At 44.4% G+C, this 21,375-nt stretch overlaps 1 protein-coding gene across 2 annotated transcripts in view; it reads left to right on the top strand.

The window, feature by feature from the left end:
• The window catches only part of KNTC1 (kinetochore associated 1), a 185,212-nt gene extending 168,225 nt beyond the window's left edge, over positions 1-16,987 (top strand). Inside the window, exons 62-64 of one of the 2 annotated variants that reach the window (XM_085852910.1) lie at positions 6,683-6,822; positions 15,365-15,455; positions 16,698-16,987. In XM_085852910.1, the coding sequence (XP_085709036.1) occupies positions 6,683-6,822; positions 15,365-15,455; positions 16,698-16,730 (264 nt within the window). In that variant the 3' untranslated portion in view covers positions 16,731-16,987. The remainder of the gene's footprint in view (positions 1-6,682; positions 6,823-15,364; positions 15,456-16,697) is intronic. The other variant, XM_085852909.1, reaches the window with a different exon arrangement.
• Positions 16,988-21,375: the final 4,388 nt, after the last annotated feature.

The following is a 21,375-nucleotide window of genomic DNA, read 5'->3' as shown; positions in this document are numbered from 1 at the left end:
CGTCGATAAAGTGCTTAATGTGGTCTTTAAATTTCATATAGATGGACACGAGTACCAGGTGGACGCGTCGACGGAAACACTGAAATGTTTTAACTTCAATGGTTTCGGCCATTTAAAACGTTTCTGCCCGAAAACTGCATCCCCAACAGCCGAGGATACTATTGTTCTGTCTAATACGGCCCCACATGTTAGCACCTGTGACCCTGTTACAGTCTCAGAGAACGGAATATCAGACCCGAAGGACACAGAGGACAGTACCTCAAGTGTTTGGGATGGGTTTACAACTATTCCCTTATTAAGGAAAAGAAAAACGGATAAGAACGAACTTAAACCACATAAAGCGAAAAAAGTGGTTTTGGCTGTGAGTGAAACAACTCTGGGCTTGTGTGACATAGTGTCAATGAAAAAAGGGTATGAGTCACTCTCAAATGATGAAATGGACCCCCTGTTGGTCGATCAAGGTGAATGGGGATTTACTCCCAGAGAAAATTATGAAAACCACAGTCAAGATCCCTACTTCTGATAAGGAAATTGAACCATGTAATGATCTTACCGAAAAAGAATTAAAAACTGTCTCCAGAACCCCCCAATCGTTCCACGAGTTAACCACCAACGACTCCTCAATGGTGGAAATTACTCCATCCAATACCCCTGAAGTCATACCTGAGTGTTGTGACAAAGCTCTGAAAAACTGCATCCTGAAAAACCTGAGGCAGACGCTGATACTACCACCCTCTCCTCACTCCATCTCCCCCTCCCCCCTTCTACATTACTCAAGGTGGAATCAGAGTCTTCCTCACCCCTCCCCTCCACGTCGAAAACAGAACAACCTGATACCTGTATACTACAGGGTATAAACACGGTTTGTGAATTAGAAATTGAAAATTTTCCAGAGAGTGCTTCTGACATGTCAGAAGGAGAACTAGATGACATCGAAGAATTCCGTACAAACAGTACTCCTAATGTCTCACCATCGCAAATCCTTAAATTCCTAAATCATACTTTCAGGAAAAGACATGTAGATATAAAGGAATATTTTTCTGACTTACATGGTTTTATTGAAAGAACAAAAAATGTCATTCGTCGACCTAATGATTACCATTTCACCGAACCACAGTGCAGTGGGCTTAAAAAGCACATTGTTAAAGCTAAAATGGAAATGAAATGATGACCTGCGTGCACTTCTTTGCTTGCCACCTATTCATCACTGTGGCGATCTTTGGCAGCCTAAACATAAATGGTGGAGTAAGCCAGTCGAGGATGCTCCAAGTAGTCAACCTCATAAAACAACAGAAATTAGATGTAGTCTTTTTACAAGAAACCCACTCTACTCCAGCATCGCACAGTGTTTGGAATAGAATGATGAAAAAGACCGGCTATTTTAGTGATTCCAACTCTCGCACAGCAGGAGTTGCCTTTCTGCTTAGTCCGCACTTCTGCCCTCTACAACTTTCATTTCAGGAAATAATCCCAGGTTACCTTGCTTCCCTGGATTTTGTTGACAATAACATCGAATTTACTTTAAGAAATGTCTGCTCCTTCAAAGGGCACAGACCGCCGAAGCTTCTTCAAAAGGTTATGACTCTGCATGAGGAAATTAGATTTGCAAAAGTGTATCGTAATGGGAGGTGATTTCAATTGCACCCTTCAGCCCACACGTGATCGGAATGGTGCAGAGCCTCACCCCGGATCAGCCAGACTGCTGTCTGACATAATAAGGGATTTTAGTCTTCAAGGATACAAAATCCAAGCACCCATCAGTTTACTTGGAGTAAAGTTGCCAACAATCAGGTGGCCCTTGCGTGGCTGGATAGATTTTACATAAGCTCACCCCTTATTAACCTCTCACCGACCACGAGAATTTCTCCATCATGTGGTCTCGGACCATCACCTTATCACCATGTGCTACCGAATAGGGTCGTCTCCAAATCGCCACTCTTTTTGGAAACTTAACATCTCCATATTAGACAACCCCTCTTTTAATAGTGCCTTTCAAAGTGTATGGTCCAATTTAGTAGGTGCTAAGCCCCAATTTAAAGACCAGCGGTTATGGTGGGACAATACAAAGGTCCAAATTCGAAATTTCTGTCAACATTTCTACTCCTTAAATACACAAGTAGAACGCAGAATAAAAGCGGAACCGGAGAAAGAAATTCTACAAATTCAAAGCAACCAAAAACCCACCCTGCCCCCCAACAAAAACCAAGACTGCATGAGAAAAGGTCTCTTCTCAATAGTATAATCACCAACCATACCCAAGGAGCGTTAACGAGATTACGCTTTCAACACCTTCATCTCTTTGATAACCCGACCCGGTTTTTTTATTTTGAATCAAAATCGCCTCATTTCTTAATCACTGCTTTAAAACGTCCTGGTAACTCGGTCACTACTAACCCGGTAGAAATTAAGAACGACGCAAAACTTTTCTTTTCTAAACTTTACCAGGCAAAAGATGTTGATTTAGAACTGGTTTCTCAATTGGCGGATGGTATCAGTGTTCTATCCCCCAAGCAAAAGTTGGATTTAGAATCACCACTCACACTCGAGGAACTTTGTTTCCCTTAAGAGCCTGAATGGAGGGAAATCACCTGGGCTGGATGGTCTACCAGCAGAGTTCTTCAAAAAATTCTGGGACCTGATTGGACCTGAATTGCTTCTGGTCTTCCGAGAGAGCCTGGAGAAGAATGAACTCCCACTAAGTTGCAGAAGAGCTGTGGTTACTTTGATTCCTAAAAAAGGGAATCCCTTGCTCATCTCACAGTGGAGGCCAGTGTCCCTGCTATGTACAGACTATAAAATCCTCTCAAAAGCTTTGGCCTTATGTATTTCACCTCTGCTAAAGGATATTATACATATGGACCAAACCTACTGTGGCCCCAGGCATAATATCCAGGATAGTATCTCTGTTATTCGAGATGTAATTGATATTTGTGAGATAAATCATGGAAGTTGTGGCCTGGTCTTCTTGGACCAGGAGAAAGCATTTGACTGTGTTTCTCACACATACCTTTTTGAAGTTTTAAAATCTTTTGGTTTTGGCCCCCTCTTTCTATCACGTAGACAGTTATGTTATTCAAACATAATGGCCTTGTTAAAGATAAACAATGAACTTGTACCCCCTTTTGGGGTTGGGACAGGGGTAAGGCAGGGCTGCCCTCTTTCAGGAATATTGTATACTCTTTCTCTTGAACCCTTCTTAAACACCCTTCGTAAATCCTTATCTGGTGTCACGATGGGAACTAATCCCTTAAAAAGCATCGTCTATGCAGATGACATCTGTGTCTGCATAAATCATGCAGAAGACATTGTTAAGATAACGAGTACCTTGGATCTCTTTAGTGAAGCATCATCAGCCAGAATAAATTGGGCTAAAACAGAAGCACTGTGGCTCCAACCCTCTACCTATCCCTTATCCACCCCCCCCCCTTTCCCTCTCCCTCCTTGTCTCCCTGGCAATATTTCTTGGAAAAGTGACGGGATCAAATTCTTGGGAGTGTTTCTTGGTCCGGGCGATTTTGTGAGGCAAAACTGGGAAGGTTTGTTGGCACGCATGGAACTAATTTTACTGAAATGGAAGAGTTTACTCTGCCAACTGTCCTACCAAGGCAGGGTACTAGTCATCAACAGTCTGGTCACCTCAACGTTATGGTACAAGGTTCTTGCCCTACAGCCACCTGCAGACATCGTGGACAACATAGAGAAATGCATCACTCGTTTCTTCTGGTCTGGAAAGCATTGGCTGCGACTGGAAATCCTGAACTTACCAGTGGCTGAAGGTGGCCAAGGACTCGTGAATGTCAAGTGCCGCATCATGGCTTTCTGGCTGTGAACAGCATGGCGCTTCTTGTATGAACCCTGATTGGTCTGGAGACAGCTCACCAGTTGCATCTTCCGACAAGCTGGAAAATTGAACTTTGCACAAGAGTTGTTCTTGATGGACTCAATCAAGATGGATTTATCTGGGTTACCTGCTTTTCACCGAAGCCTACTCAATGCATGGCAAGCTTTCGGCTGCCATCGTGACCCCTCGACCTACACTGAACCCATGTTCTTCAACGAGCCACTGTTTCACAACGGTTTATTTGAAGGCAATGAAGGGGAAAATGCTTTCATTCAGCAGTTCATAAACAATGCAATAACGAAAGTGTGCCACTTGAAGAATGTCACCAATGATAGGTGGCAAAGTGCCACTGCTCTTGCATCAGAGGTTGGCATTAGATCATGTCGCAAAGTGGACAGCGTGCTAAAATCGGTACTACAAACCTACTGTGCCTCACAAAAAGTTTGGAAAAAAAAACCCCTCCCATACCCACCTCTGACTTTTCCCCACCTTTCCCAAACCTTTATCTATCTGGCTCTACTAGTCCAGAACCTATTGGTTTTGGCCGATCTCGATCCCTTTCTGGGAATAATCGAAAAACCCTGAACATACAATGCCTAAAAATCCTTTTTCCCTCTTTGTCCTCCCCCGTATCCTGTAGATGGGTCACAGTCTTACCAAAAACCCCTCCCCTTTATCCGATTTGGAATTGGTACTATAGACAGCTTGTACCAAAATGGGTTGGAGATCTCCAAGGGAGAATCGCACATTGGGTGTTGCCAACAAATTCTCTAATTCACCGTTTTTCACAAACAAAAAGTCAGCAATGTCCCTTCTCTGTGGACAAACCGAAACACTGCATCACGCGTAGAAATGCTGTAACCGTTTAACCCCTTTATTTGTTTTCCTGAAGATGCTTTTGGCATGTCTCTCGAGTCATTTTGATTTTCCAACCTTTATTTTTGGCCTGAGTATGCCCTTCAATCCCCAACAGCAATCCTAATTCATTTTTTCCTTTCACAAGCTAAGGTTGCTATATATAAAACAAGAAAATCAAAAATCTGTAATGATTTATATACAACAGATAGCTTAGAGGTGTTTAAAGCCCTTTGTGTTTCAAGAATCAAACTGGAGTTCTGGTGTTGCTCTCAGGAACAGGTGTTTGAGACCCAGTGGTGTGTAATCAATGCCTTCTGTAAAGTATCTGAGGGTCAGTTAAAATTTACTTATTAGTTAGTTACTGTATACCCTCTGTCTAAATTTTCTTGTTGTTTGTTTATGAAAATTGTGTGCAACTGTGTGAGCCTCTTCAAGTGAGGCAATCAATTTTTGAATTTGTGCAATTGTGTGAGCCTCCACATGTGAGGCAATCAATTTTTGTACTTTTGTAATAAAAGTCAAAGTCAGTCTCTCTCTCTCTCTCTCTCTCTCTCTCTCTCTCTCTCTCTCTCTCTCTCTCTCTCTCTCTCTCTCTCTCTCTCTGTCTCTGTCTCTGTCTCTGTCTCTGTCTCTGTCTCTGTCTCTGTCTCTGTCTCTGTCTCTGTCTCTGTCTCTGTCTCTGTCTCTGTCTCTCTGTCTCTGTCTCTCTGTCTCTGTCTCTCTGTCTCTGTCTCTCTGTCTCTGTCTCTGTCTCTGTCTCTGTCTCTGTCTCTGTCTCTGTCTCTGTCTCTGTCTCTGTCTCTGTCTCTCTCTGTCTCTCTCTGTCTCTCTGTCTCTCTGTCTCTCTCTCTCTCTCTCTCTCTCTCTCTCTCTCTCTCTCTCTCTCTCTCTCTCTCTCTCTCTCTCTCTCTCTCTGTCTCTGTCTCTGTCTCTGTCTCTCTGTCTCTGTCTCTGTCTCTGTCTCTGTCTCTGTCTCTGTCTCTGTCTCTGTCTCTGTCTCTGTCTCTCTCTGTGTCTCTCTCTGTGTGTCTCTCTCTCTCTCTGTGTCTCTCTCTGTTCATTCCCTTACTTGTTAAGTCCAATTGTTGCCACACTTCTGCCCCAGTATCGGCTCATGTCCTGCTCTTACATGAACCTCAATCTTTAATTGAAATTAAAAGAGTTAAATGGACTCGGGGAAATTGTACATTTGCTCACAATGTAAAGAAAAATTGTAATCTCCATTTCATTAAGAATTTTTTTTTAATTATTACATTACTTTGGCTGACAGGGTGGCTTAGAGGTACGCACACTCACCTCGAAGCTGTCTGGTCTCGGTTTGAATCTCGGCCCAGCTATAAACTGTTATCCTAGTGTTTCAGAGGTAGGGCGATTAATCAATGTCTGTGCCGTCCCTCGGATGTACTTTAAACGGGTGTCCCATCTGCCAGCATTTGTTATTTAATGTTAAAGATCCCATCATGTCCTCCACGAAGAGTCAGTGAGCTATTGCCGGCACCTTGAATAAATTACAAATTCCTGCCCGAACCAGCAGAGGCATTGCACAGCCGCATCCTCAGCCAATGATGCTGCCCCACAGCCTTGTGCTGCATATGAACGAAGAAGAAGAAGAAGAACACATTACTTGGCCATGAATGCCTGGGCCAAAATGTAAATGTTAGAATCTGGCTTGCTATTGAATTCCTGTTGAAATTGTTGGTCGGAGAATGAAAATGCTCAGCTCGTATTGGCGAACAATATCAGCTTTGTCTGGTTCGGAACACTCGATTTGTCAACTGGATGAGGGAGTTGTAAAAAAGTTATTTGCTTAAAGCAAACTTTCAACAGTGGAGATTGTTGTTTATGTTGAACAGTTTTCCTCGATTGCTGTCGGAAACCTTATCTGTTTGCATTTAACAAACAAATAAATTGCAATCTGTGTCTGAGTTTGAAAGAACAAGGGAAGCAAGTGAACCATAGGCTTTTTGTTTCCAAAACCATTAGGTCATCAAAATGGCCCTGGAGCACATGGTGGAGATGGGAGAGACTCGCATCAAGGCAGCCCACCTCCCGCTTATAAAAGACTTTGTTTTCGGACAGCAAAGGATCCGGGGTTTACTCGAGCATTTGATCGAAAATGGATGGTAAGGCACTGTCATGATGCTTTGTCACTGCAGGGTGATGTATTATCTGCAGAGACTTTGCAATGTGAGGTGTCATATGTCACAGTCATCCCATTTTAATAAAATACACACAAACATTACCTGAGATGCATTTCTTTGGAATTGCTTCTCTCCATCTGACTTTGCACTTGACAAAAACCACGCATGCTTCCTTGTAATCATTATTTCTGACTGAGGTCTTACTTTTGTTGAATAGTTGGAGACCAGAAGAGATTGATGACTCACTCAACTGCTGGAAAACAAACAAACAAAAATATCTTGACATTGTCAGTCATGATGACTGCATTGAGACCAGTGGGAACAACCAAAAGCAGCAGTTGACTTCCACTTGGGAAAGACATATAGGGGAAAGTTTTCAAAGGACTTGGGAATCCAACATGTTCCCCACTTTGGAGATCCCATACATTTCCCAACTGAGTTGCATTCCAAAGCAAACAAAAACCTTTTTTTTTTTTCATAACAGCCATGATATATTTTTCCTTCATGACTGGAATGATATTGAAAAAGGAAGTGTGAGGAAAAGCATGTGGCACAGTGAAGACAAGGGGTTTATTCACAAGGGTATTCACACAGCAAATGCATACAGTATCCATGTGGTATGGCCAAAGACATACAGACACATTAATGCAGCAAAGTGACAAAGAACAGAACTAACATTGATTCGATCTTGCTGACACACACTTACTTGAGCTAACATATAACAGGCACCATCAGGATCATTTTGCGGAAGGGTAGATAAGTGGGAGAGAGGAGAGAAAATCTGAGGCATTGGCCACCTCCGGCTTACCCTGCATGTTCATGTGGGCACGTGCTCGTCAAAAGTGCAGGGAAGGTAAGGGTTCAAAACATTTTACCACTTCATCAACTTCATTCATATTACATTAATGCAACTGTCCCAGATGTGCAATCTGATCATGGTATAAATGTTGACCTATTCGAAAATTTGCGATTCAAACCATTTGATAATCATTCTGATTTTGCTGGAAATGAAGGATTTAATAATTAAGGATATCCAGGTAGAATGTTTTTCGTTGATAATGTTGATGAGTGACAGTATTATTCTCGAGACATATTTTCAGATCGTTTTTGTAATGACACCCTTGACTCCAAGTTTTCTTGTGTACATTTTAATTCCAGGAGTATTCTGAAAATTTTTGATGGTATTTTTGATTATTGTAATTTGTTGAATTTTAAATTTGATGTCATAGGCTTTTCTGAAACGTGGCTTAAAGAAAACGCGTGGCTTTCATATTTTACAGGTTATTCATTCTTGTATGAAAAGAGTGGAGGTGGCATTGCTAGGTACATTCAAAATATATTTTTAGATGTTGAACGTGATAATTTAACATTGAATGAAAATTTATGTGAACCGTTATTTGTTGAGATTTCTCAAGATGATGGCAAAAACATAATATTGTTGGTGTAATATATTAAGCTTCGGATGTAAATTCTGAAAACTTTATTGATGTCTTGGATACATAATTGGTTGGCATATCTATCGAAAATATAAACGTTTTCATCATGAGGGAATTTTAATTTTGAATTTCTTAAATGTGATACAAAACAATTTTAACTCGGTATTTTGTGAATACTTCATTTCGTAATTTTTGTTGGTCCCCTTGATTATTAGTCCAACACGCATTGCAGGTACAACAGTCACCTTGATTGATAATATCACAACAAACCAATGTGATTTATTTACTACTAATGGCTTATTTTATTGTTACTGACCATCTACCTGTATTTCAAGTAACATCTCTGCATAGTAAAATTACACCTAATTGAGAAAAAGATAATTTTGATCGAACAATTGATCTGGAATGTATTACTCTTTTACAGAATGATTTGGGAAATAGTAATTGGGGTGATATTCTCTTATTGGAAGACTCCAATGAAGCATATGGCTTATTGGAATCTAAATTGTGTGTCTTGTATAAGATTTTTTTCCACTTTCTAATGTTGTAGATAGAAAGAAGAAGTTAATATCCTGGATGACCGATGGGTTATTACAATCAATAAGATATAAAAGTAGACTTTATGAAGTATTTTTGCAAAAACCAACGCCATTTAATGAATCGGAATAGAAAAAGTTTCGAAATAAACCCAATGCATTAACACGCAAAGTAAAACTGAAATATTAAGTCAACCTGGTCTCGAATAAATATTCTGATAAATAAGAAAAGAAAAGATGACTAAAATTAGAATGAATTGGAATGGGATCATGACGAATAATACACAACAAATAGCTGATGAATTTAGTGATTTCTTCATTGGAATACGTCCATCATTAATTAACAAGATTCCACCTAGTCAGGTTGATTTTGACTGTTATCTTTATGCCCTTAACTCAAATTCATTGTATTTATACCCAACAACAGAGGTGTAAATTTGTGATGTTAATTCTTTTAAAAACAACAAAGCCCCTGACTTGGACAGATTTAGCCCGAGGGTGATAAAATCTGTGATGAAACAACTTGCTGGGCCAATGTGTCGTGTTTGTAATTTGTCTTTGAACAAAGGAATATTCTTCGAGAAATTACAAATAGCAAGAGTTACACCAGTGTTTAAAACTGTAGGGAAGCATCTACCGGGGACGCCTCTTTATGGTGGTTGTACCCTCCAATGCAAGTCGGGGGCCAAATCTTCCCCATTCTTCCCTGCTGCCCGGATTCGTCAGGGCAGCACAATCATGGTCAGAGTACCAATCGGTCCTCAACGCACCGGCCCTTTCCCTCTTGTCTCTGTCTCTTTCTCTATTGTGGCCCTGATTTCATGAAGACGGGGGGACACCATCCTGGATGTGGGGGATCTCTGGGTGGCTCTTGGGAGATTGATTGGCTGTCTTCATGTCATGGACTTGTTGGTGAGAACTGTCTGGGGCTATACACCAGCAACTGGTGAAAAGAGGGAAAATTATAGACCAACTTTCTCTTTTCTGTGTTTTCAAAATTGTTTGAACGAATTATGTGTGCAAGATTGTTTAAATATCGAGAGAAACACAAACTTCTCTATATAAGAATCAATATGGATTCCGAAAACACCACTCTACATGTATGAGTCTGATTGACCTCACCAACAAAATTATCGATATCGATAAAAACAACAAAAGTTATGCTATTGGGGTTTTCATTGATTTATCTAAAGCTTTTGATTCCATTAATCACAAAATGATGATGTGAAAATTGTATTATTATGGGATTTGGGGGGGGGGGGGAAGGGGGAAGCTTATGATTGGTTTTCAAGTTAGTGAGATAGCTGCATCCAATGCACAAATTATCAATCTTCTTAATCTGAATTGAAGATTACCTGTGGATTCCTCAAGGTTCGCTCTCTGGATCTATGATTGTTAATATTGTATATTAATGACATTCCTACATCTGTAAGTTCATTTTATTTTCTATTATACAGTGACGACAAATGTTTTGTATAGTGATGATAACCTAGACTCATTAAATACTGTTATCAATGAAAATCTTTTACAAATGTCTGAATAGTTTCGAGCAAATAGACGATCTGGTGATGCAAAAAAGTGCAATTATATAATTTTTAGTAAAAAAGGAAATGGTTCAGATTTAGACCAAGTTAAGCTCCTGGTGAATAATGAAAGAAAACCACAAATTGAAGGGACTAAATTTCTCAGTTTATATTGATAGTCAATTATCATAGAAATTTCATATTCTCGAACTTGAAAAGGTTTCCAAAGGTATTGGTATAATTTCAAGACTGAAGTGCTTTCTCCCTCAAAATGTACTCTTGACTGTTACACTGTTCCATTTCAATTTCTTATTTATCTTATTATACGTTTGTATGGGGTAATGCATTTCAATCGAATCTTGATAAATTATTTGTTTTCCAGAAAAAAAAAACTTATTCAAACAAGGAAATAAGACAAAATGTCATTGTCCCCGTTGTTTTCGGAATGTTGGTGTACAGAGTTCAAGGGCTAGCCCATATTTATTTCCAACTAAAACGGCCGCCAGTCTACCAGTCAGCCATCTTTGATCAGATCGCAAAATAAAGTTAGGTGCAAATGTATGCCATCATGTGCTGTGCTTTCATTATCTGTACGCCACGTTTGAACAACATCGGCAAATGCATATCCGAGAAATGGTTGAGGGCGTGTTCAAAATCAGGTTGTTTTGCAGCTGAAATTGCCACCAGTCAGCCATCTTGGATCTGATCTCGAAACAAAAGGCTGTGCACATGAAACCATCATTCATTATCTGTGTGCCAAGTTTGAACGAGATCGGTAAATGCATGTTCGAGAAATGGTTGAAGACGTATTCGACACCAGTTTGTTTTTTTAAACTAAAATTTCCGCCAGTTGGCCATGTTGGATCTGATCAAAAAACAAAAGAGGTGCATAGGTAAGCAATCATTCCTTTTCTGTGTGCCAAGTTTGAACAACATTGGAAAATGCATGTCAGAGAAATGGTTGAGGACGTGTTCAACACCGGGGTTTTTAAAATTTATTTTAAACAACTGAAATGGCTGCCAGTCGGCCATCGCAAAATTATGATGTGCTCATGTACACCATCATGTGTTGTCTTTTTGCCAAGTGCGAATAAAATCGGTCCATACATGTCCGAGAGATGGTTGCGGACACATGCACGCACACGAAAATCGAGACCAAGTACGTGAGCCCCTGTTTCGGATTAAGTCCAATGGGGACGAATAATATGTGGGATAACTAAAATAGATTGATCTCAAACTTTATCAACAAGGTATTTTTATGTATAAATGTGTGAATAGATGGTTCCCTTCTCATTTAATGTAACCTGTTCATTTTTATGCCTCTGCTGACGAAGTCACTGGAGGCATTATGTTTTTGGGTTGTCCGTCTGTACGTACGTTTGTCCATGCTAATTTTATCTTTTCTCTGCAACTGCTCGTCCGGTTGACACAAAATTTTCACCATAGGTCTGACTACTCGTATAGAATGTTTTAATGACAATTATGACATCATAGGTCACGTGGTATGGCAGCTATGTTGGAAAAAAGGAAAAACTTTGGACCTCTGTATCTCCGATACTGCTCCATGATAAAAATTGAAACTTGGCACATATGAAGTACTCCCCATGCGGAATAAGTGTGATGTTTTTGATGATGTCATCATCAATAGGTGGCTTTGTGATGACGTCATAATTGCATACGTCAAACGCTTTATCTGATCAGTATGAAAATTTTTGAGGGTCACCTCCGGCAAAATTGTATGGTAGAAAAAAAGTGATGACATCATCAGCCATGTGGTTCGTCAGCCATATTTCCTTTAAGATGAAAACCTTCAAAAATCTTCTTCCCAGAAACTGCTGAACAGATCGAGGCAAAACTTTATTGGTGTGATCGCCTATCCATGAGGAACAAAAAGTTCTCCACCTATGACATCATCGGTCACATGGTTTGGCAACTATAATTTTTTGAAGAATACTACTGTTACGGTTGTGGAAATTCACAGAACACCATTCAGGTTCCCCGAAGATCAGTTATGTCGATAAGTGTGTGTTCCAGGTTAGATTTCCCCACCAATGTCTAACGGGAATTATTCGTGTACCGGGCTGTGCATCTTTGAGTTAGCCGTTATTCTTTTTCTATCTTTATTTTAAAACAAACAACATCTCCTCACCATCATCTCCACAAACAACAACAAGTCTTCACCATCATCTGCACAAACAACATCATCTCCACAAACAACATCTCTTCACCATCATCTCAACGGTGCCGCCATCTTTTCACCAGCAACAACATCCCCAACAACCAACATCTCCACAGGCGAACACGATGGCATCCTTGCAGCGGCAGGGTGTTTCCAAACACGGCCGCGTTGGGAGAGTGATCTCAAACACGTCCGCACATGACTTGCAAAACGGATCAAAACGACAAAAGGGGCGGAGCCAGCCGGGGGTGTGCCAAGTTTGAAGAGCTGAAGGGTCGAAGGTGAAAGACCAAGCGCCCCCCCCCCCAAACCCGATAAAAGGCCCGCCTGAAACGCCGAGAGTTGAGTTGGGCTGGGCCGTTACAGTCCAGAGAGTCGAGCCTGCAGTGGAGTTTGGAGTCCGGTGGAGTGTGGAGTCCAGTTCAGAGGAGTCGGTGTGGAGAGCGCCAGAGGTGGTCGGAGTTGGTCGAGTTGCAGCCGGAGAGAAGTCGCCAGCCAGCTACATAACGGTCCGAGCGACGCTGAGGAGTGAACAGGCTCTTAAAGAGCATCAACTCAAAGAGAGCAAGGCCCGTTCGCTCCTCCGAAGCGTCGTCGGCCAGGCCCGATCGATCAGGCCGCGCTGCTAGGCCCAGGACCAACCAAGCCACCGTTACAACAGCTGCCGCTTGGACAACCGAGACATACGGAGGGTCGCTGCCAAAAAGACCATCGAGTCGCCTCAAGGGCGACAAAGGTAACCTTCACGTCCTCTCGGAGCCCCTGCTCCGAGCAATCATAAAGGCTCCTGCTCTCGGAGCCCCGGCTCCGAGCAATCATAAAGGCTTACGAGCCCGGTGCTTTTCTTTCTTTCTTTCTTTCTTTCTTTCTTTCTTTCTTTCTTGGGGTTTTTGCATGAAAGTCTGTGGCGCCTTGTCTACTAAGTAGTGAACTGACAAAGTGCATGTGCATGGTAAATAGATAACGGCTGTAGGTTTTCTTGCTTGTGTCTTGTCCCCTACCCCCATTCATTGCCTTGCTTGCATTTGTGCATTGGAAATAAATGTTCCCTATTGTTTGAATATTCACCTGCTCGTTGCGTCCCTTCCTCCATTGACTGCCGTAATTGCGTTCAGAATAAGTAGCTGGCTGATTAATAGCCGATAAAACGTACATCTGGTCCGATGGGGCTTGGCGATATAAAACCGCTTGGCAATCGCAAATGGAACGAGCTGCTTTAAGCGGCTCGTTTTCGTGCAGGCTCCGTTGAGGTGTAGATCCCCGGCATTTCTGTCTGCGTGAATAATTAGGTACATCGACAATTCGGCGATCAACCCTGTAGCGCGTGGACAGAGGAGTTGGCTGATCTATGGTGTGGTTAACAACACCCATAGCTGGGTTTCGGCGTAGATCCGAAAAGCTGCGACTGGATTGCCACGTTCGGTGAGTGCGCGCGGCCGCAATCGGGATAAAGGCGGCCGTCCGCACGCCGGAGTGGCGAGAATCCACAACAATACTTTAAAAATCTTCTCCAGAACGACTTGACATATCAAGGGGAAACTGCACCCACATGTTCCCCAAGCCTTAGGGATACAAGACTGTTCATGAATAATTAATAGGTCACATGGTCTGGCAGCCATATTGGATTGAACGAAAAACTTTAAAATTCTTTCTCTTGAACCGCTTCATCAATCAACGTGAAACGTCACAATTATGATCGAGTTGTCATGGGGAATATATTTTCTAAATTTCAACCTGATCGGACGCATGGTCTGGCAGTCAGAATTATTTAATATTTTGAATCTGGGTTCAGGTATTAAATCAAACTTAGTACAAGTATGTATCATGATGTAGTAATGTGGGTGGAGGCATATCTGGCAACATCGTGACGTTGAAGAGTGTCCTTCTGGGTAATTATGATATTCACCAGTATACCCCCAGATCAATGTCTTGTATTCATCTTGATAAAGCAAAGAGCTGTTATTTTGGCCTAATATTCGTTATTCTGGCCCTAAACTTTGGAATGATCTGACAGGCCCGAGGCAAAAATAGCATTCCTTTCCTGTAGTAATGCTTTGCAGGCTACTGTAGTAGGACCTGTTACCAACTGTCGTATATGAGAATATAACTCGTATCCTATAGTTCTAACTGGAGACATGTCTGGGTGATGTTTGTGGATAAACGATCCAAACATGTCCAGGTGATGTTGGTGGATGAACTGTCCAAACATGTCTGGGTGATGTTTGTGGATAAACGATCCAAACATGTCCAGGTGATGTTGGTGGATGAACTGTCCAAACATGTCCGGGTGATGTTGGTGGATGAACGATCCAAACATGTCCAGGTGATGTTGGTGGATGAACTGTCCAAACATGTCTGGGTGATGTTGGTGGATGAACGATCCAAACATGTCCAGGTGATGTTGGTGGATGAACTGTCCAAACATGTCTGGGTGATGTTGGTGGATGAACGATCCAAACATGTCCAGGTGATGTTGGTGGATGAACTGTCCAAACATGTCTGGGTGATGTTGGTGGATGAACGATCCAAACATGTCCAGGTGATGTTGCTGGATGAACTCTCCAAACATGTCTGGATGATGTTTGTGGAATCATTAGCTATCCAAACATCTCGGTGATGATTGTGGATGCTCCCCATTATTTGGAAACCATCACCTTGCATTTGATGTGACTTTACAACCATGATGTGTTTGTGTTTCGCCTGTTGTGTTATGGTGTGTTTCGCCGAATCAAATATTTTGCACTGTTTTTGAAGTCACTCGTCGATTGATTGTGACCGCCTGTTGATCGTAAACCTGATCCGTCTCGGGCCTTATTTGGATCTGTCTCTGGACGCTCGTGTGCCGCACAGGGAGACGGAACTGCTACGCCTGATTGCCGAGCACTTGAAGCACAGTGGAGAGAGTGTCCCACAAGGAGTCTCTCCCTCAGAGTTATTGAAGGTGAGAGCATTGACAGTCACGATTCGTCTTTCTTTACCAGCAGTTCCCTTCGGCTCCCGTATCCATCTGGATGGTTTATTACCCCCACCACCGAAGGTGGACAGAGGTTATGTTTTCACCCCTGTTTGTCTGTGAGCAGGACATCTCAAAAAGTTATGGATGGATTCGGACGAAACTGGGTGGACAGGTTGGGTGTGTGACAAGAACGAATTGATTTGATTTTGGTTAGGCCGGATCTACATCCGGACCATATCAGTGGGATGCAAAACGTAAAGTGTTCAGCCTGGCGGAGGGATGCACTCTATTGAGTGCTGTTATAGTTTCTGCAGTATTTACACTTCAAACTCCAACCTTGGCTTTGATATCTCTGGAATTGCTAGCTCAGCACACGCTCTTGTTGGAGTTTTGATTGTTGCTGATGTTTGTTCAGTTTAACTGGTGGTTGGTCTGTGCTTTCAAGTATGTTTTTGTGATCATGATACACATGTTTGTGTGTGTCCTGTCCTTGTATTCTCTGTGTGGCATATAATACGAACAAGGCCACTCCATAAGCCTTCGACAATACTTGTAAAGTAATTATAATAAAAGCTTATGCCTGCGATGTAATTGAATGTAGTCCGAGTACCCGATCACACTTGAAAAGGTCATGTTATCGGTGCCTTGTTATTGGTCACACTTGAAAAGGCCCAATGAACTTGGGCACAAGAGGAGGTCATCTGACCCATCATGCGTGTGCTTTGCCAATACCACATTGATTCAATGTATCCATTTATTTACTTTATTTCATGGATGAGGGTGGGTGGGGGGGGCAGTGTCATTACTAGGATGTCTTGGTAGGTGAAGGGAGGGGCATTGAGGGTTGTAGGGTGAGGACTGAACAAACAGATGACACCTTGACCTTTTAATGAAGCCCTCTCACAGGTACATCACAGTCGTGACGCAGGTATACAATCACGCATCCATACCCAAGCTACCGACTAGTCCTGCCAATGTTCACATGTTCTATTTCCAATGCTTCTCATCTGGGTACCCATCTGTTTCCAATTTAAATATATCTAGTGTTTGTACTGCCACTACCCGAGCCAGGGAGACCATTCCACACTTTTGAGTCAAGGACTCCTACCTTACTACCATCCTTATCCATCCCCCAAGGCCATAACCTTATTTACAAGACATTTTCTATTTGTACAAAGTGCACCGTTGCCAAAGACTGTGTGTGTTGTCTTTCTGCCTCTTTCATAGAGGTTTGTGGACAAGTCGGAAAATACGCCATAATGGCAATCCATTTCTTTCTTCGTTTTGAGCTGCGGCCATCACCGGAAGCACCGAAGAACAAACCAACCCGACCTGGCCCGTTCCTCCATGCCATGATGTTCGTTACAGAGCAACAGGTGTATTTTCTCGAAGTTGTGCAGGCACGGAGGTTTTACATCACGTGGATTAATTGTACCGCTTGAATCATTATATTGTAACATTGTACTCATGTGTGAATTCTGTTATTCTTGCAATAAAACGAATTATTTTCCCAGGCACGTTGGTTTAATGTTTTCATCTTCTTCCAAGAATCCTGGACGATGACAGCTACTGACGCATTGGAACGCATTTCCCAATGGTCGTAACCTGTTTCTAAGATTGTTCCTGCAAATGCACAAGAAAAGCAGGCTTTGCATGGCCCGATGGAGGGTGTTGCATTTTCCTAATTGCGACGACACTTTTGCCTTGAGCGCAAGATTCCAGAGCAATGGATCCTGAACTTCTCAACTGGTTATCTGTAACAATTGCTATGATTGTGCTATGGCTGTCATCGTGTTCTTGAAGAAGGATGTCCGTAAGTGAAATTGCGTGATAGAATTTCTTTAATGTAGTACAAAGTTGCGTCATCTGGAGGAAAGTTTTTTTTTTTTCTTTTTCTTCTTCTTTTACGGAATCCTTTATTACGTCCACCACCGAAGGTGGACGGAGGTTATGTTTTCACCCCTGTTTTTTTGTCTGTGAGTGGGATATCTCAAAAAGTTATGAACGGATTCGGACCAAACTTGTTGGACAGGCTGGGTGTGTGATTTAGGACTAATTGATTCGGTTTTTTGGTGAGGATCTGGGACAAGATTTTATCAAAAGTTTTAACTGATTTTTTTTTTTTTTGCCATTGAAAGATGGCACCTAAAACAATATATCGCAAGATGTTTCAAAAGGTTGTGGTCAAGTTGGGTAGGTGACGAGAACAAGCTGATTAAATTTTAGTTGAGGTCAGGATGCAGATCTGGCCTATTAGTGGAATACAAAACGTAAACTGTTCAGCTTGGCAGAGGTGTGTACTCTGCTGTCCTTGTTTGTAGAATGGAATATTGGTGGTCCAAAGGGCTGGAATGACTGGGACAGAGCTTAGGATACCTCAACCCTGAGAACCCCCCCCGTAGGATATATCCCTAAGGGTCTGCGTCTCAATTAGCCTCTTCTGACCTCACTCAAACTACCTGGTTATTCAAACCGACCATGTTTAAACAAATGGCATAGGTGTGAAGGAACAGCTCCAAGCTCCTTAAAGCGAGACTGATCCACTGGAGGTGGGTGGGCCTCGATGAAGACGACCTGCTTTGGAGAAAGAATACTCGAAATTGAAACCAAAAGTGGAAGGGCAGTTGAAAATCTACCAGCCCTGGAGCACTGCCCACCGTAAAGAGATCTTAAATGTTGTAATTTTGAATCTCCATGGGGTGGGGTGGATTGTCTGGTATTTCGTCAGGCCAGTTTAGGGTGGTGGGGGGTACCAGTGGCCTTGTCCCTCCTCTTGCCTCAAATTAAAAAAAATAGAATTCCCAACTTCAGTTGACCCTGAAAAGTAAACCGAGCTCTTTTCCAACCAGGGCAAAGGTCACAACCTTGGCATTAACGTCAGTTTGAAACAGTTTGAAGGTTTTACTGGTCTTTCAATGGGATTTTCAATGGAAACCTGAACTTTGAGATCCCTCTTGTATCATGTTATCAGGGACTTGCTTTATCCTCCACCATTTCCATGTTCATGAAGTCATTTTTAGCTCACCTGGATTTCAGTTGGATGAGCTTATGCTTCTGAAGTAGTGTCTGGAGGTGAATCAGTCAGTCAGTCCATAAATACTTCAGTCATTATCACTTGAACTAAACACACGATTTTGATGAAACTTGGCCACAAGCTTCATATCTGATGCCTCACGAAGGTCTTTTGACCAAATCACAATCTGTACTCATTAAAGGTGTTTACAAGGGGGGGGGGGGGTCGACCCCCCCCACCCTCTAAAAAGTTATTTGCTCTCAAACTACACACAATTTCAATGAAACTTGTTCCATCCATGCATTGGTGCATTGGGACCATACTCTGTACAGAGTGTTGGTGCTGCCTAAGCACTCTCCCTGTCTATTGGACACAATCCTGGACAGGTCGCCACTCTAACACAGGATACCAGCAAGCTGGCACTCATTTTTCTGACCTTGGAAGGATGACAGGCCGAGTTAACCCCACCTGGTATTAATTCAACAGCTGAGCAGGATTTGAACTCAGGATCCTAGGATCCCAAGCCCACCACTCCAACCATTAAACCAACATCAGGTATCCCAGCACCCCCTTTCCACTAACCTCGAGATCTCCCCAACACACACCCTCCACTTCCCTGGTGATCTCATAGCACCACCCCCTTCACATCCCTAGAGATCTTCCAACACCACCCCCACCCCAAATTTCCTCCTCCACTCAATCGACATCGTCCGTCTGTCTCTCCCCCCCCCCCGCCCCCACCCCCAAAAATGAAACATCTCCCACCTGACCGGACATCTTCCCCATCCCTATCTGACCAGACCAGACATCTCTCCTCTCCCACCTCCCACATCTCCACACCCGTCTTCCCACCACCCACCACCCACCAACCCTACATCCTCCTCCCCTCCCCCCTACCTGACATCTTGCACCCAACATCTCCTCCCACACTCCCCCGACCCGATAGCTCCCTTTCCACCCCACTCACCAGACATCTCCCACAACCCCCAACATAATCTCCCACATACACCCCCACCCTGTATCTCCCACCACCCACATCGCCCACACACTCCCACCCGACATCTCCTCCCACCCCCCCAACCGACATCTCCTCCCACCCGACATCTCCTCCCACGGACATCTCCTCCCACCTGACAACTCCTCGCACCCGACATCTCCTCACACCCGACATCTCCTCGCACCCGACATCTCCTCGCACCCGACATCTCCTCGCACCCGACATCTCCTCGCACCCGACATCTCCTCGCACCCGACATCTCCTCGCACCCGACATCTCCTCGCACCGACATCTCCTCCCACGGACATCTCCTCCCACCTGACAACTCCTTGCACCCGACATCTCCTTGCACCCGACATCTCCTCGCACCCGACATCTCCTCGCACCCGACATCTCCTCGCACCGACATCTCCTCCCACGGACATCTCCTCCCACCTGACAACTCCTCGCACCCGACATCTCCTCGCACCCGACATCTCCTCGCACCCGACATCTCCTCGCACCCGACATCTCCTCGCACCTGACATCTCCTCGCACCCGACATCTCCTCGCACCGACATCTCCTCCCACGGACATCTCCTCCCACCTGACAACTCCTTGCACCCGACATCTCCTCGCACCCGACATCTCCTCGCACCCGACATCTCCTCGCACCGACATCTCCTCGCACCGACATCTCCTCCCACCTGACAACTCCTCGCACCCGACATCTCCTCGCACCCGACATCTCCTCGCACCCGACATCTCCTCGCACCCGACATCTCCTCGCACCCGACATCTCCTCGCACCCGACATCTCCTCGCACCCGACATCTCCTCGCACCCGACATCTCCTCGCACCCGACATCTCCTCGCACCCGACATCTCCTCGCACCCGACATCTCCTCGCACCCGACATCTCCTCGCACCCGACATCTCCTCGCACCCGACATCTCCTCGCACCTGACATCTCCTCGCACCCGACATCTCCTCTCACCCCACATCTCCTCGCACCCGACATCTCCTCGCACCCGACATCTCCTCGCACCCGACATCTCCTCGCACCCGACATCTCCTCGCACCTGACATCTCCTCGCACCCGACATCTCCTCTCACCCCACATCTCCTCGCACCCGACATCTCCTCGCACCCGACATCTCCTCGCACCCGACATCTCCTCGCACCTGACATCTCCTCGCACCCGACATCTCCTCGCACCCGACATCTCCTCGCACCCGACATCTCCTCGCACCCGACATCTCCTCGCACCCGACATCTCCTCGCACCCGACATCTCCTCGCACCCGACATCTCCTCGCACCCGACATCTCCTCGCACCCGACATCTCCTCTCACCCCACATCTCCTCGCACCCGACATCTCCTCGCACCCGACATCTCCTCGCACCCGACATCTCCTCGCACCCGACATCTCCTCGCACCGACATCTCCTCCCACCTGACAACTCCTCGCACCCGACATCTCCTCGCACCCGACATCTCCTCGCACCCGACATCTCCTCGCACCCGACATCTCCTCGCACCCGACATCTCCTCGCACCCGACATCTCCTCGCACCCGACATCTCCTCGCACCCGACATCTCCTCGCACCCGACATCTCCTCGCACCCGACATCTCCTCGCACCCGACATCTCCTCGCACCTGACATCTCCTCGCACCCGACATCTCCTCTCACCCCACATCTCCTCTCACCCGACATGTCCTCCCTCAACCCCCCCCCCACATCTCCTCCCTCAACCCCCCACCTATCCAAGAACTCACCCCCCACCACCTTTTGCCCATCCTTGGAGAACTACCGTTTCTCCCTCGGACCAGAAATCCTTGCGCGCGAGAAGCTCCTGCGCATGCGCCGATCTCTGCGACACTCGCGACTTTCAGTCAGGACCGGCGAGTTGTTTC

The sequence above is a fragment of the Eptatretus burgeri genome, chromosome 13, assembly GCF_056783735.1.
Source record: "Eptatretus burgeri isolate ZD-2024b chromosome 13, Ebu_testis_v1, whole genome shotgun sequence".
In the NCBI taxonomy this organism is placed as follows: Eukaryota; Metazoa; Chordata; class Myxini; order Myxiniformes; family Myxinidae; genus Eptatretus; species Eptatretus burgeri.
The sequence above is the reverse complement of the archived record's forward strand: the minus strand, read 5'-3'. Positions and strand labels throughout refer to the sequence as shown.